This window comes from Patagioenas fasciata, chromosome 15 (genome assembly GCF_037038585.1).
Source record: "Patagioenas fasciata isolate bPatFas1 chromosome 15, bPatFas1.hap1, whole genome shotgun sequence".
In the NCBI taxonomy this organism is placed as follows: Eukaryota; Metazoa; Chordata; class Aves; order Columbiformes; family Columbidae; genus Patagioenas; species Patagioenas fasciata.
In genome coordinates, this window is record NC_092534.1 from 5,630,299 (window position 1) to 5,648,564 (window position 18,266).

The following is an 18,266-nucleotide window of genomic DNA, read 5'->3' on the forward strand; positions in this document are numbered from 1 at the left end:
ATATTTTTATTAAATAGATGCTTGGTTATTCTTGCACGTTGCAGCAAGATTCAGACAGAAGTATCTTCAACATATCAAGTCCTAGTTTGCACTGGGAGTGAACAAGCAGTTATATTTGCCTCAAGATTCAAATAGAAAAAGCAAACATACAGTATAAGGCAGAGATAACATTTTTGACTTACGAACTGGCTACACTATATTGAAATCAGTTTGTTTTTTTAATGCTATTTCAATCCTGTCTTTATGTTTGTAATGAAGTTTAATAAACCTTACTTAAAGCCATAATACTAAACATTGTACATTTAAATATAATACATATACAAAAAATGAAAGTTCAGTAAAGTGCAATAGATGGAGAAACCCACTTTTCTGACTTTGCCCTTTGTTCATCCTGAGTTATTCCCACAACCCTGGTCAACAAGGTGTGTGACATAATCTCTGCTTGTCTTTTCAGGACACTAAAGCAGAGTGTGGTTCCTGTGTAGAAACTGAGGACAGAAAAGTAAGTGGCTTATTTTGATGTAATTTGTCAGGCAACTCTTTTAAGAGGGGGACTTTTTTTTATTTTCTTAAATTAAACCATGCAAAATTATTTTATGGTGGTTTATGTATGTTTTATAAAGCTTTCTAACAATAGTTTTTTCTAATGTTCTGTTTTAACTTCAATGGGGACAAATTAGTCTGACTCTATTAAATCTTGTTAGAAATTTGAATAACAGCTTGTTCAAAAGGGAGTTATCTGCATTCTGTTAAACTATGAAGAGTTTAAAAGGCAATTGCACACCCTGTTCTTAAGTCAACTATTAACAAAATTATTGTCATGTCTTCATTGATAATGTTGGCATACCATGTTACATAGCTGGAAAACAGCAAGATAAAGATACTTTATAAGCAGTATTTTTCATACAGATTTTTTTCCTTCTAAATGCTTTATGTTTTAAGAAAGTTTATCTTATTTCCAGTTTCATTTTCTGTGAATGAATATAAAATGTTTTCAGTTGTGTTCGTCACCTTGTTAACTTTTTTTTTTTTTAAAACCAGTACATTCTGGCATGTGTGTTTGAATATACTTGAAGAAAGTTACATTTTTAGATAGAATTAATAAACTGAAGTTCTATCCATTTCCACTCTCAAGTGAGCAATGCAGAAAGCTGCCTTCTAGCACTAACAGTACCGTGCTCTCACCTTATGTCTTGAAACAGTAGGTCTTTATGATTAATTTGGCATTAGTTTAACTGTGCTATGTGTGATACCAGTGTTCTATTACTCAGCTACTTTGAAAATGTGTGGGGTTTTTTATTTTCTTTTTTTTTAACTTCTTTTGGCTACTGTATCTTCCTATGAGCATTCAGCAGCTCCTACTTTTTAAAAAAATAGTTGTCGAGTTCTTTTTGCTATAAAAATGAGGTTTTATTAAACAGCATTATCCCAAAAGCACTTTAGTTGTTGATGATAGCTCAGAATTTATAAAATACCATATGAGTCTGATATAAAATGCTGATAAAGTTAGAGCAGGAAAGCACAATTCATTTACTTTATTCAGATGTGTGATAAAGGCTACTCAGAATTTAGGTAATTTTCAATATTTTCAGGAATGAAGTGAGGGGTCTTCGGTGTTTCTTTGGTTGTTTGGTTTGGTTTTGGTTTTTTCTGGGGGGAGGAGGTTGGAAGGGACCTCTGGAGATCATCTAGTCCAACCCACCCACTGAAGCAATTCAATTAAGTGGATGTAACTAGAAGATACGCTGTATCTTACATACAAGCAGCTGTTACTACTCTCCAATTGTTGAAATACTCTATGCTAAAACAGGTTTAATTTATTGCATTTAAATTAAGTCAACACTGAATGTTTTACTCTGACGTGTATCGGTATAACAAAACTAGCTTATTTTAGAACAATTACAAGGACAGTATGGAAATACAGCAGAACTTTTTTGAAATTCAGAAACTGTTTCAGCTTTATCAGCAGGACTCAAAAACACTGTAATGATATGCTGAATAACAATTTATGTTAGTAAAGTGCTACAAAATCTACACCAATAGGAATACTAACTTTGCTGTTTCATTTTGATTGTTGAAATGCAACCATAAACATTCCTGTGCATTAAATTCAAGGAATTATCCTTGTTATTTACAGTCCTAATCTTTTTTTCACTTCTCTGGGAGGTTTAAGGTTTTTGTAGTAGTTTTTAAAAGCATTTTAACAAACCAAAGCATTCTTGCTTTGCTGCTTTTTTTTTTCTGTTACTAACATTATTCCATCTATAAACCCTATTCTCCTGTGTTAATATTGTCAGGTTTTTTTCTTTTTAATTTCCAAATTCTCCTGCTTTCTATTTCTGCTTCCTTTTCTAGGTTGCATTAAGTTTCAACTGGTGTCTAATTATGTGCCTTCATTTCTTGTGCAGTTCCTTCCATTTTTTTCTTAAGCATATTGCACGTGCATGGTCGGCTGAATAAAAATTCACCTGCTTAATGTGGAACATTAATGGCTCATGGTCAAAACTAACCAAGAAACAGGCTTCGCATGTTCAGTTTAAAAATTTTAAATTGTCAGAAAGAAATATCATCCCAGTTTTGAAGTATTTTCTTACTAAAGAGACTGAGCTGTTGTTTGGTGTTTTTTGGGTTTTATTTGTTTGTTTGTGTTTTGGTGTTTGTTTTTTTTTAAGCATATTTCTACTGAAATTTTTAAATTTGGAGCTAGAATCCAGTTGTGAATTACTAAATGTGTAGTGTATCTTCATGTGTCAAGTAGTAACTGAGTTCTTGAAAGTGTTGAGCACATCACATATATTTAGTGGTGTCTCCCATCAGCTGATACTCATTACTGTGAAACATGGGCCATTAGACTTCAGGTTCTGAGCGTTAGCTTTTATGAGCTATGTAGGTGTTTAAATGTAAGTATATGTTGTGTAGTATGCTAAAATGCCATTTGGGACCTTATTTCTAAACACCAAGATCTGACTTCTGGTGTAGGTAGCAGCTACTAAAACTGCAAAATAAAAAGGTTTTTTTAATTGTTTAAATAATGGGAAAAGTTGTCAAGAGCCTGATAAGCTTTGGACTACAGTAAGCTTTTGGTTTTTCATTGTTTTATAGTAGGATGATTCCTACCTCAGTATAAATTACTGGAGTTGTATATCTGATATTTTTCTTGGCCTCAGTGATTGCTCTGAGTTTGGGTGGTTTCCTAAGGAAATCTCTCTCCTGAGTGACTCCAGCTATCCAGACTGACCCTAGAAAGGCATCTCATCCAGTGCAGAATTTATCATCTCACTTTTCCTGAGAGAACCCAGGCCCTAGGACTGAGCAAGTGAAGGGAAATGCAAGAGCACGAGATTCCCATGTTATCCTGTTTGGCTTTATGACTTTGCTGGCCTGTTGTGCTCACTGCTCTCTCCCTTCTTGCTCTTAGAAACAGTGACATGAAGGTGGGGTGACAGTCACAGGGCCTCCAAACTCACTGTGAAATCTGGAGAGTCTCTCTCTTAGTGTATCATTGAAGTTGTAGAGCTGGGGATTGGGAGGTTTTCAGCATTGCAGTGCTGAGTGCAGTAAATTTCTGTTCCTGGTGCCTATATATGCACACAGACACGTGCCTTCAGGTCTACAGACTCTTCTGTGATCTTGCCTCACTAATCACTGAAGTAATAACAAGAGACATGAGGTTTGCTAGGTTTTGGGTTATGATTTGTTTTTTGACTTGTTAAAAGTACAATTTTTATGCAACAACAATGATAATCCATCCTGTGCTCTAGCGTTCAAATGCAGAAATTGCAATGTAAAGAATTGTTAACAAACTCATAAATTTCTTCTTAATTTTGTTAATGTGCTGAAGCATTTTGAAAGAACAGAAATGTAAAAAATACCTACTGCTGTTTACATGAAGTGTTTCATCTTTTCTCTGTGTTTGGTCCCAAAACTGAAGCTTCCATTGAGCTTAAGCTGCAGATCTACTTTGCAGTCCAGGAATACAGATTACCAATGACCTATGCGGTCATCATCGAGTAAAGATACTTCATTCTTGGTTAAATTAATGCCTTGTTTCCTGCTTATTGAAAGTATTAATTAGGAATGGAATGCAACTCATAGAACCTGAAACATTGTAAATAAATATTTTTATTCCATCTATGTTAAAATCAAGACAAACTACTGCAATTAGGACATGCATCATTAATATCTAATAATTTGCACTTCCATAATGAAATATACTACTAATGAACTGTATCATTGCTAATTAATGGAAAATTTTCCCAGTTAACAACAAAATATAGAACTGCAAGGTGCCTTTTCTTACAATTTTTTTTCTGAAGTTTCTTAATCTCTGACTTCTGAAATAGAAATGCTAAAGCATTGCCTGAAGGCAAACTCCAATTTAATAACTGTAATTATTATTTTGAAATCTATTATTCTGTAAATGACAAAATAACATTTAATTATCCTAACCACTTTATCACTATGATCTGCCTCTCCTTCCATTGTTACTTCAGCTGTAAGATTCTACTTATTTTCTGCAGGGATGAAAGCCTTCAGGTTGGAGAATAACAGGTGCCAAGTAACCAGCAGTCTGCTGTAACTAACCCTCTATTATCATGCATTACTAAATGGCATTTACGATTGCCAGCAGTGGACCCATAAGTGTGTATGAGACTTATTTCCTACATAATTTTCTGTGTTTGCCACACCCAGCCTTTTTTGGTTTTGATCTCATTCTGAACATCACAATATTTGGTGTTTAATGAATCATGTGATCATGGAAATGGCTCAGTTTTGCTTTTCAAAGAAACGTGACCCTTACGTTTTCACAGGAAAATACCTCTTAAAAACATACCCTGTGTGATTTTTGTAAAAGTACGTTGATTTCTGAAGCTAGATGCATGATGTTTTGGAATTTGAGTCACAATTTCAACGCCTGTGTTGTTTTTCAGCATGAGGTTTTGCTCTTGCAAGGGTGATGACGGTTGTGTTGGGGGTTTTTTTCTACCCATATTTTCTAATACAACTGTGTGTGTTGGGGGCAACTAAATGGTTATGGCTGAAAAGAACGAATAAGGGTACTGTCCATTTTGCCAAGTGGGAGACCATGTGGATTCCTTTACAATCTTCTTTTCCATTTGATACAGCCAAATTCCGACTGCTAGTATGTAAAGTTGTTGTTGTTGTTTTTCCTTTCATTGCTCTGATATCAACTTCATCACCTCTCAGTACCTGAAAAACCTGGCCCTAATCAATAGATCTTCCTCATCTTTCATTCAATCTCAGTTCATATCTATATTTGGCCTTAACAATTGTTTTTTAAATATATATGTACATGTTTATATAGGATTTGTGTAGAACAGGAGTCTTCAAGCGTACAAAAAAAAAGAATCTGGAAATAAAATCCCCCACCTCCCTTTTGCTATATTTCCATCTGAAGTGGAAAACTGAGACACTGAAAATTGAATGGAAAGTTAACTTACAATGACCTTTCTGTGCTGGATAACTTTGTTTCAGCTGTGTTTTACTATGCTAGGAATGTTTTATTCTTCAGCTTTGGCCTCTTCATTTTTTGTTCTATTTCAGCTTACTCTTTTTAGTAATAGACTCACTTTTGCTGTAATGTGCAATGACATTCTCTTCAATATTCCTTGCAGGCAACATAATGCTGACCATTAACTAGCAGCTAAGTGTTATTAGCTTGGTGGCTCAAGGTCACTCAGGATATCTTGCTTCATTTTCTGTTCTTGAGAAGGAAAGTAGCTCATGGATGGAACATTTTTGAGATGCATCGTGACTTTAAAATTTACCACATTTGAGCTCCGAGTGCAGAGGTTTTATGAGAGCAATAGACTTTATGGGTATGCACTAGGCCAATAACATGATAGGTCAGTAAGTTAGAAAATTTCCCTGTAGTGACATAATGTTTCATAACTCCCTATTACCTTCTGTGGGATATGGTACATGCAGCAATGCCTTTCCTTTTCTGTGCCTGCTGTGGAAAATATTTTATAATTTATTTTCTTTTTGTACCTTCTGTTGGAGGATATCAAAGTACTTTACAAACAAATTGAAAACACCTGTGAGGAAAGTACTTACATTTATATAGCTGAAGTTACATATGGGGTAATACAAGTGTGAAGGGGAGACACAGGCAAGGTTAAAAAGTGAGTCAGAGACAAGATGAGGAGAGAAAGAAACAGTATTACAGATCTATTTTGCTTTGCCTGTTCTGTGGATTCTTGCTTTTTTTTTTTTTTAAATTCATGATGATCACGGGAAAATGTTTTCTATTAAAGTGTAGTGGAAAAAAATTGTCTTAGTAGGAATAAACTCTAGATAATTTCTTTAACATTCTCTTTCAGTTTAAGCTGGGGGGGAGAATCGATAAGGGTATCACATAATGAAGAGCTGATAATAAGCAACATGGAGGGACTAACGCAACTACTGGCATCGAAGATGTGGATATATTTATACACTGTTCCCTTTCATTGTAATCCTTTTTTCCACTGTTTAGGAGCTTCCTGACAGTGAACTAAGTTCACTTTGTGAATGCACCTTGCAGTCTGCATGGTTTTGGAGAATTCTGAGATGCATTTTTCCTCACATTAAAATAAGTTGGTTTTTTTTTTTTTTTGAGGGAAGATCACTGCCTCCAGTAGGTTAGTAAGGAAGTGTCTAAGTTGTGTTTGGATATAGATTCAGAGAATTCTAAGGAGGTTTTGAACACTAATGTGTCTTCTAGTGTCTACTAGAGTGAACAAACAATTCCTATTTCTTCTGCCTCTTTAATTGTTGCATAAATAGTAAGGAGTATTATTGAACCATCATATGACAGGACCACATAGAATATGGAGGATTGACCATACAGTTCAGAAACAAGGGGGACTAACCCAGAATTGTGAATAATGAGCTGTTCCAAGAATAGTATCCACCTGTCACAATACGCCAGAGGTTCCCACTGACATCTCAGCTCATGTAAGTCAGATTTGCATGATGCTTCTTGAGTCTTCCTCAGTACAGCAGTGGAAGTTTCCAAAACTTCCACAAAAGGTTAAAATTATATATGTGGGGGGTTTTTTGTTTGTTTATTAATTACCAGAAAAGTTACTTGAAATCTATGGCTGCCTCTCTTACAATGATTTTTGTTCAGTATTTCTTGCACTCTAGGTATCCTAAAACCCAGAAACTAAATTGAATTAAACTCATCATCTGAATTGTTTAGGTGTCATTTATTATTATTATGTATATTACTTTCAGTGGTATTTCTTAAAGCAAAGGATTTTTCTTTTCCATTCCTTAGTTTATGTTCTTTTCAAGTACAAGCACTACTTATGGAAAAGTAGGTAGCTGAAACTTGCCCTAGAGCTTAACAGGCAGCATTAGTCAGCCTAATAAATATTGGCAATTCTAATGTGAGGAGATACTCAGAAATACAGTCCATTTCCTGGCGTGTAGAATGACACAGTGCAAGTCTTGCTGGAAAGTTGCATAGTATTTGAATGATCATAATGTCAGTCCTATTACTGCTCTCTTGTTCTTTCTGTCACTGACATGCAATTATGGGATTTCACAACTGAAGTGGTGACAATTGCTCCTGCGTGTGTGTGTGTGTCTGTCTCTCCCCTTAATCCAACTCTATCCAGCAATCTGTAATTTGATAAAGTGGAATTGAAATGACAGGCGTGACAGAAGTGCCAAAACAATAATTTGACCTCCCACTGAAGTGTCAACGTGTTCGGCTGCATGACTTTTACACATGCTGAATACACATAAGGGACACGGATAGTATATTTATTATGTTAGAATACCTGTTAAGGCAGGTTATTAAAAAAAAGTGTTTCTACAATGTGTTTTTTTGCCAATGTGTTCCCTCCCCAGCCGTTACGTTGTCTATGTGCCTGTGCTACTATGTATAAACATGATTGCTATTGAACATAAATTATTTTATTAGGAGAATTTTTTCTTCAAATCCTCATTCTTGAAGATATCTGGGTGAATCTTGAAATTACAGTTTTGTGGTTGTGTAGCAAATTAGTTCTTAAAGTGACTATTTATTCTTTACTTTTCACGACAACTTTTTCGTATTAAACCTTCTGGGGAAGGTCTCAAAGAATAAAGAAAGAACCAAATAAAAGGTACACCTGTGATCACTATGAGCTCTATTATTCTCTATATACACCCTATAATAGTTCTGTGATACTATTACATGTTGCAAAGGGAAAAAAAGAAAACAGGGGGGTGCTGGGGGAACATCCCAAAAGCAAACAAGAGTAGTGTGGCAAATGGTGTGCACTGAGGTGATCGAAGTTACAGAGAACCTGCACATCGTAATCCGGAGACTCCAGGTAGGTTGTTTGGTTTTGTATATGAAGTTGAATTACACATCCAGACAGGTAACTGCAGAAGGAGCTGATGTTCCTCTTAAGGAAGGGTGTCAAAGCTACTTTACTTTTAATGAGTTTGCTTTTCAAAGGCATGTTAACCAGAAACATAGCAGGATATTAAAAAGATCTTTATTTAAAATAAGACATATATTTAATACAAATTAAGTGGAAATGGTGTGCTAACCAGCATATTTCAGCAGAGGCTGTAGACAACTCAGGCCGTTTCTCCCCAGACTGTAACGTGCTGTGTGCCCGTGATTTGCAGCTGTTCATCTCTTGCCATCGTCCTGTCATAGAGCCACTGAAAGTCTTTGCCTTGCAATGGGATAAATTTGCTATAGTGTGAACTTATATTCAGCTTCTTGCTGGGAACCAGGCTTATTTTTGGAGACAAATGCTTCCCAGCATAGAAATGGAGCAGAGCTTTGTTTGCAGCCGGTGCCTGTTTTGAGTTATTTTTAATTCTCATGTTGAATTTTCCTTATGGAATGAAGTTTAGAATTTCAAGAATGGGCAAATTAAAATTACAGACTTCAGTGATTAAAAAAAAAACCTTTTAACTTCATCTGTTTGAGCTGAGCCACGTGTTCCTAGTCACTACCTATTTTAGTAAGCTGGAACTTCACAGTTTGTTTTGACTTATAAAAATATGATCTCTCTGTCTCAGAGGATGTTGGTAGTCTTTGATATAACTTTAACATTTTATTTGAATAAACTTTTGAAACATTTAAAAGCTAAGGTCAGTTTTGGGAGAAGGCAAAGTGGAAGGGAAAAGGGTGTGTAGAATCCCTCTTACCTTTGATGTTACATACTTAGATAACTGCCTCGGTTTTAAAGTACTGGACATTAAACTTAAATTTATATTACACACTGTCATTATTAGTTTCACTTATTCTTGCTCAAAATGTTTTTCTTGTGTTTGGAAAAAAAGTAGAATCTGTTCATTAAGCTAGGTGAAATCTAGCCGTGATGACAATAAATGGAGTAGGTCAGTGTTTGCCGGAATATGGAGCAGACACACAGCAGAATAACTCCTAAGAGAACTTTATATAATGAGGCCACTGTGGGAGGCCACTTAGTGTTCTGCACTTACAGAGAATCAGAGAATTCATCCAGCCGATAAGAGTATTTATTCTTGCATAAAGCTCCCAGATGGTAGCATTTAGAAAATGTATACTTTTCCTAATTCTTTTGTGCATCAGGCTTGTTGAAATGCTTTTTATTAGACAAGTAATCTTCCAGATGTTGTTTCATTTAACTGAGGTGCAGGCACATTTTTCATTAGTTTTCTATTCCCAAGTTCTAGGCAATGCATCCTGATTTTCTTTCTTGAAAATTGTAGGACAGCATTTCATATATACGTGAGACACAGATTGCACTTCAGCTGGCGAAACTTACCAGAACAGCATTAACAGAACACTTGCTATCTTGTCTCTTTCGGTTCTCCAAAAAGTAAAATAAACAAACGTACAAGTTGTAATTTATAAATATTTACAACTTCTGTAGTTAACTCAACATTTTAGAAAATGACAGACCTTGCCGAAAAAGAAAATACAGGCTTGAGAAGCCAGAAAATAAATGAAGTATTTTTCCTTAGTCCTATGTGTCTAGATAGTACATCTGGTGTTTATTGTGTCAACAACATTGGACCTGGAAATATTTATTTTTCCATATGGAAACCTCAGTTCTTGGAACTACATGCACTTTAGAAGGAAGCGTATGTCTAAAAGCATTAAAACCTTTATTTTCAGGCTGAAAACATGGCCTTCTATGCCCAGCCATGCAAACGTTCTCTTCCTGCATTTTAAGGAAAAGAAAAAAAAGCACTATTGACTTCTCAGGTGTTTGAAGTAGGTGTTCCATTTGCGTGAAGTATCCTTAAAGATCCTTACTGATAAGGTGGAATTTCTCAAGGAAAAATGTTAGGAATGCAAGTTCTTTTGTAATTGTAATAGAACTCATGTTAAAAGAAACGCACAAACATATTGCTATATATGGGGCTGCGGCTGTTTTCTCTCTATTAAATCACTATATCTGACAGCCTGATTTCAGACTGCTCCTCTGCTGTTAGGTTACGTAGTCCAGGATATTCTTCACCGCAACTAATGCATACAAAACTTGCAATTGTATTTGGAATTTTCTGTGAAGAACTTGGTGAAGGCAAGTGCTTTGCTACTCTAAATCATAAAATGTAGAGAGGTAAGTAACATCCCTTCTGTATCAAAAACTCTATCTCTATGGACAGCTTCGATTTTACTATTGAAAATTGAAATATTTTAGGAATTGAACTTCCTGGTTTTGCTTTTGTTTTCTTTATAACCAGAAAAAACCAAAACCTTTATTTGAGAATATTAGATATTAAACATGCGCTCTGATATATAAGTACCCTTTTCTTGCTATATGATGTCATCAACGTGATTATGGGTGAGAAAAGAGGTCGCGCATTGATTCTATATGTATGTGGGCTAATAGATAGTACGCATACAGCAATATTTGAATTTGTTTGGTAATTTTTCTTTAAATTTTACACCATGAATGTTCAGCTCCAGAGGGTAGAGCCCTGGGGTTCTTCTTTTCTACTTACCTCTTCTGTTGGTACCCAGGTGTCATACAAGATATGGCTTGTTGTGGGGATTCTTTTCAGGAATTGAGACTGTCTGAAACAGTGATGCAAAACAAAGTATTGCGTGTGCGTAACAGCAGGATGTCAGCAAGGGAGAAGAGAAAGAATGTAAAACTAAAGGACTCAATATGTTGTGGTGTGTTGAGCGAAGCTGGTAGCTAAGTATGGCACAGCTGCTTGCTCCTTCCCACCTCCCAGTGGGATTGGAGAGAGAACGGGAAAAAGCAAAAGCAAGAAAACTCATGTGTCAAGATAAAGACTGTTCACTAAGTGGAGAAAAAACTGGACAAACCAAACCCACAAGTGGTGCAACAGCAGTCCCTCACCACCTCTCACTGGCAGACTAATGCACAGCAGGTCTCTGAGAAAGGGCCACCTTGGAAAACACAACCCCCCACCATCACTACTACCCCCTGCCTTCTTTCCCTACCTTTGTTTTATTGCTGAGCATGGTGTTACCTGAAATGGAATATTCCCCTGGGAAGTTTGGATCAGCTGTGCCAGCTGAGTCCTCTCCCCATCTCTTGCCTGCTCACTTCAGGGGTGGGGTATCACTGTGAGAAAAAGGCCTTGATATGCTGTGCAAGCATGGTTTAGTACAATCAAAATATTGGTGTGTATCAACACTGTTTTAGGAAAAAGGCTCAGGCTGCTGAAACTGTTTACAGAAACAAATGGCAACAGCAGAACAGGATTCTTATGGCCAGTGAGAAAGCTATGCTTTCACCTACTTCTTAGAAAGCTTTTGTCCATATGTGTAGTATTTATTTATAGTTGAAAGAAGTCTGTACTCTTTGAATTATCTCCCTTCACTGCGAATGTCTCAGCACTTCCTTGGGAACAAAAGGACGAGTTTACAGGGTACTAATGAATAGGGAAAGCCTCATGTCGTTTGTATTTGAGTTTAGACTTTGACTCCCATCTAGGCATAGATTGATCAGATGGCTTTCCCAGGAGCACACACATGGCAAGATTATCAGGGGCAGATTGTTTTCAGCATGTTTGAAGGGGACAGACTGAATCAGACCAGTGTTTTGTTTGCCAAATTAATATCTGGGATGTAATCCAACCTGATTTACTATACTAGATGGCTGTGATTGGATCGTGAAAGGGTAAGCAGACATTTGGAAGGCCTTTTTTATACCTGCTGGCTCTATTACTTTCCCAGTACCTTGAACACATGCAAGAATATGCTTCTGTGCGCCAGTCCAATTCATTTCTCATTGATTCCAGTTTGTCTTTTTATGTTGTGTTGGATCTCTTGCCAGGTGGATCTTTTCTCGGTAGCAATAGATTGCTTTTTACAGCTGTCCAGACGTCTGGTGCTGGGCAGTTTCATCAAAACTTCCTAATGTGGTTATTTCAGAACTGACTTCTTCAACAGTGATGCAGATTGTATTTTCCTCTAATTAAGCCTATTAGTATAAGAGCACTTATGCTTAAATATTTGGAAATTCCTTATGTGGAAATTTGAATATGTATGCATGTTTGAAAAGTTGTTGATGATTCTTATGTAAGGAACAAAGTAAGGGTTGATAGAAATATTTTCTTCCATTTTCCTTAAATAGGTATGTTTTATTGTCTTTTGGTTTCATGGGTGATACAGCAACTTTATGGTTTTATATATAAACCATGTGCTTTCCAGATTTGATTTATGTAATCACAGCAGCTTTGCACCGTTCAGCTGAAAATTTCTTCTTTTGATCAAGGTCAGAAAAATCCAGGGATTCTGCCATTTATCTCAGCTGCTTGAGTACTGAACTAGGACACCCAGGGCAGTATTAAAAGAGCTTGTGTAGAGGCACATCTCACTATGGCATGCCTGCTGTGTAACAACATTCTTTAAAAAAATCAGGGGCTGTTTCTGAAAAATACGGTGTAAGTATTGAAAGAAAAGTGCTGATGTTCAAAGTCTTAAAACTATTTTCCCCCCCTTCCTCCCCTGCCTGTCAACAGACTAATGTATGAAAGAAAGTTAATTTACTTCTTTTTTTCTGGATAATGATAATATGCATACTACGTAATTGGTGAACTTCTTGATTTGAATTAAAACCAAAAATTATTCTAATCTCGGTTGCTCTCTTTCATTTTCAAAACTTGATAAAGGTTGAAGCCCAAGGAACAAAGCAGGGTTTTTTACATGTGTGAATTGTCTGGAATCCAGTATAGAACATGTATTTCAGCAGATTTGTTTTGTGTGTTCATTTCATACAACTTTTTCCCTGTGTTCTTTTCCTGAACAGATAAATGGTTAGTGAATGACATCAGATAAAATTTGTGGGGAGAGTAAGATCTTACAGCACTAAATGATATCACATTACACCAACTCATTAGATACTTCATTTTCCTGGAAAACATGCTTTGTGCTGCCTTAGATCCTCGGAGGTGCAACGCTGTTATTGCTGGCTCCTGGAAGATTTTGCCTTTGCAACCGAAGTCTTAATGTAATTTTATCATGTTGCTGACCGGTATTTTCTTTGCCCAATTTTCCTCATATATGCAGATATTATTGTATTTCTACTGAACAGATTCCAGTATTTCTTTTAGTAATACCCTGAATCAAGCAATGATTTTTAATTTTCAGATGGCAGGTGTCAATAACACATTTCCTGGCTTTGCCACTGGCTGTGGCAAGTCAATATCTTCACCATTCTTTTCCACAGCTGTAAAACACCTTCCTGGATAGCTTAAGAGCATTGGGTTTGTATTCTGGTTCGATTCCTTTTTGCTGCTATTGAAGATGAAAAATGCTTTATCAATTTATTTCTAACCAACATTGGGAGGAAATTCCTCATGACAGTGTTTAAATGGTTTTGAATAGTAAAATATTTTCTTTATATATATGTTATATTCTATAAAATGCTTTAAAGAAGCATGACACACGGTTCATTAAAATGTAACAAATTTTCATTCTTCGTTACACAGTCTAAGTAAAAAGAAATAAAAATGCTAAATTTAAAACATTTAGAATGCAGTATTGCAGCAAGTCTATGAGAATATTAAAATTCAATAGCATGCATAAAAGTAACATTCCGTCTATTCTTTATGGCCTCATTTCTGTTAAAATCAAAATTTCCTTAAAAGTGTCACTCTGATTAAGGAACAAATTTCAATGACATAAAGCTGTATTTCATTGTTTTCAATTATGTGAAGCAGGAAACCTTCCTTTGTTTTGTTTTGTTTTGCCTTAAAAAGTATATGAGATTATCTGCCTTTAAGAATACAATAGATTATATAATTCAAGTTTTGGGTGAACTGATCATAGAGAGAAGAGATTTAAATAGGTTCAGATGCTCCCTATGATCTTTCTTGCTGTGATAAATAATTAACTTCAGCATTAGTAGAGACATATTAATAACAGAAGAGAGTGAGATTGCAGATCTTGTGTCTCAGAGTTCTTTTTCTTCTGCTTAATGAGTCTGATTGCAAACAAAGCTTCCTTCCCAAAAGTAATTGTTATCTGGAGGAATAATATGCTTGATAAACTGAAGATATCCTTCTAAGTGAAAACATCTGAGGAAAAAAACTTCGGTGAATCAATTGGCATCTATGAAGTGTACTGTCAGGGAATAATTTAAAAAAACTCAACAGTTCATGTTTAACTGTGCTGGTGATAATTTAATATTCAGTACTGTAGTGCAAAAACAGTCTTAGAGAATGTCATAGTGAAAATTAGTTCTAGTTTGTGACTGTAGGGGCTAGGGATTGGGTGCAGTTGACGACCACATGATTTGTTAATAACTTCACAGATCCTATGCAGATACCTCTGTGGAATTGTTTGGACTTTCCTTTTGATCCTGTAACACAAAAATCAACATGGAATAGAACTCGGAAGATAAAGGCCAAAAACTTCTTTATCTACCCGCCATGCTACAGTCTTGGTATTTAATGAATTCTTACCCAATGGTTGAGTCTACGATTTTGACATGTTCATTTCCCTGTGTATTTTATTATAGAGGATTAAGCTATTTCATGTAAGCATAAGTAGTGTGCAGCTATATGACTGAAATTCCTTTAAAGAACCTGCAAAAAGTTTTCAATTCTTGACAATCTTGGAGTACTTGCCATAGCCATTAAGATAATTAAGACCAGCTGGGTGAGGATCCTCCATTTACGTGAGTGTGTTCTTTGAGTGTGATCTAAAGCATCACTCAAGTTGGTTTTGGTAATCTTAGAAGCTGGTAAACCTAGTTCTGGAAACTGGAGAAGGGTGCTGAAATAACAGCATTAGGAAACAAAATGCTCCTGTTTCTGGCATAGTGAAGCACAGAGTTAATTTATTATATTTATGTAGTTTAAATGTTGCAAGATAGGTACTTTAAAACGTGGTGTTGTTTTTAACCTATTAATAGACTTTGTGCATTTTCTTTTTAAAATCTCTGATACTAAAATATTTGGCAGTCTTTTTCAAATTACATGGTTTAACTAGAAGTTTAAACTATTGAAAAAAAACTAGGCATGATTAAAGATTACATGGAATTTTTAGCCATAGTTTTATTGATTGAGAGTTGATTTGAGAGTTCTGCTCTCATTGTGTTCTGTCTTTACTTCAGGATATTTTTTTCAGTTATATTTTCAATGCTTTTCTATATACATGCTACAAATCCCCTTAGTATTGTGACTTAATGCAAATGTGCATGCTATTAAGACTTGTTCTTTTTTAGATTTAAGTGTTTTAAGTTAACTGGTTGCATTTTGACGTACAAGTTGGTATAGCTTACAGGAACCAGAAGATGGCAGTGTAGGCTAAAAAGAATGTGCTTTCAGGTTAGTAAAGCCGTTCTCCTTTATAAACGGATTAGGTTGGGTGGTGGTGTTTTTTTGTTTGGTTTTTAATTCCTCCCTCCCAAGAACTTAACTTCTAAGTTATTTCAAGGCTTGCCCATCCTCAACAGAAGCAATGGTTGGGGTTCTCTCTTATGGTACTGTCACTGCAGCTCATCTGTATGTCTATCTTACTTGTCTTGTTTTAGATCTGATACAACTCAAAAACATTCTATTTTCTACTGACTCTGTGTATTATTGTTTAATCTGGTGAACTCTCACTCCACTAAATCTATTTTTGTAAAATGGCTTCTCTCAAGCCGCTCTTTCTACTTCTTTCCTGCACTGCTGTTTGTTGAATATAGTAATAATTTAAACATTCCAATGGCCAGATCACTGTGCTACCTTAAAATATTTAGAACTGTAGTTTCATGTTTATAGGTTGCATAAAATCCATGTATGTCACAGCAGGTGCTCTTTCTCTCTGCAGTACACAAGAACCAAGCCATGAAAAGGTGAAAATAATTTAAGGTATTGGAAAATGCAGTTTACTTTTCAGACTGGCCCGAGGAAGCTTTCCCAAACACTGTATTTGTATGCTTCAGCCTTATCTGAGAGCATGTTTAGTGACCAGGTGACTTGCATGTGACAGAAACCTCACTTCTTGTTTTTCACTCCTTCAACCTCCCTCCTCCTTTTCTCCCCAAACTCATCCTGTCATTTAAGCATTATTTGTGTTAGGTTATTTTACTAGAGCGAGAGGATTAGGGCAGGGTTTATGTGTCTTGATAATGATTTCCTTTTATATATTTATTTCTGTTCTGACTGAGCAAAGACAAGATGTGGCAGCCAATTCACAAAGTAAGCATATGAACGATAGAATACAAAACTAGCTTGAAGGATTTGGTGCCAAGTAGGTGAATTGTGGGATGATGCTTTTGAAAATGAGTTTGTTTATTTTTGTAATAGTTTGAAGCTCTTCAGAAAAAGCAATTCAATTAATTTGTTGAAATCACAAGTGTATACACTGCTAATCTAAAAAGTACACCACAAACCTGACTATTTCTAAAGCATTTTATTTTGCTGAGCTTTGCTTCACTCTGTAATATGATTGTTACGCTTAAGCGTATTTACCTGAGTAGTTTCATTACCTATAATACTGTTTTTATTTATTTACTTATTTTCACATATTGATGTGTGTGTGATTGCTGAATAACTTGTGCTTTCCTAACAAGGTTGTTGTTACAATATTTTTCACAGAAATATTTGCAAATGTGTCCTTAAGGGATAGGTTAATAGGATGGTCAACATTTATATAAGGGAGAGTGAAATCAGCAGTGGATTCCCTTATTATAAAACTCAAATATAAACCTCCTGGGGATAAACCACAGACCCACAACTATTAACTTGCCGTTTCTAGACAGTGAATTCAAGTTTGACTTCTGTGGCTTGCAGGGCACATCGCAGGACTTGGCTACTTAGTCAAGCGATTATTTGCAAGCATATTGTGTAGCTGAATGTGGTTTCCTGACAGGCAAACTTAATAGCAGGTAGGGAACTAACTGAAGAGTAAGTTCTTACAGAAATTCAAAGTTCTGAATGTACTTGGTTTGGCTAATGCTGTGTTAATAGCAGCCTGTGTGTATGTTTAAAGCCAGCTAGACTGGTTATAATGATCACCTGTCTGGAGATCTGTTTAACACACATGGATCTGTGACTGTCCTATGAAATCTATATGCTTGTGCAACAAAGCTTGGAATTTGCAACTGCTATAATTAAGTTTGCCTTAGTTGTGGGATTTTTCTTCTTTAATATACTGTCTTTTCTTCCTCTTATTGTCTTTATTTTTTCAGTAGATAACGTGACATCTTTGGTAACAGTCTTGTTTATTCACAGTTTCAGCCCATTGCCTTGATCTCATCAGACTGATTTTTGTCTTTGGGCTTAATGATAAGAACCTTTTAAAAAGTTAGACTGAATTTAGTGTCATCCCTTTTGTGACAGTGCTCTTTGAATGTACGCTTATGGTATTTTCTAATTATTTAATAACCTGTTAAATGTTTAATGAAGTTAGATTCAGCTGCCAATGTAATTTTAATATTAATTTAGTGCATAAGAACGTTTGTTGGGTGGATGTTGTATTTTCAATGGGGAATAGGACTGAGTCCATACCACTAGGAGTGGAGGTATGTACTGTGGAGTTATGACTTCTAGGCTTAACTAAATTATTCTTAATTGCATTTCTATTAGTATAGCAAGTACCTGAGAATCCTCAACGATCTTTCAGAGTGAATGAAAGTCATCCAGTGGTATTAAATATCTACCTGTCACAAAGGTGAGAAATTAAAAAATAAACAAGCTGACGGAGATTCAGTGTTAGATCAGAGACTTTATCTTGTTTTTTGTTTGGTTGGTTTTTTTCCTACAACAACAACAACAAAACCAAGCAAACAAAACAACTGTGGCTTACTACGGCTTATCTTCTAACTTAATATTTCATGCTATACCCTAGC

The 18,266-nt window shown here is 35.7% G+C and overlaps 1 protein-coding gene across 26 annotated transcripts in view; it reads left to right on the top strand.

The window, feature by feature from the left end:
- RBFOX1 (RNA binding fox-1 homolog 1) overlaps window positions 1-18,266 on the top strand; it is a 1,107,892-nt gene that overhangs the window by 591,453 nt on the left and 498,173 nt on the right. For all 26 annotated transcript variants that reach the window (XM_071814923.1, XM_071814928.1, XM_071814931.1 and 23 more), the window contains one exon: window positions 455-502. In XM_071814923.1, coding sequence (XP_071671024.1) covers window positions 455-502 — 48 coding nt within the window. The remainder of the gene's footprint in view (window positions 1-454; window positions 503-18,266) is intronic.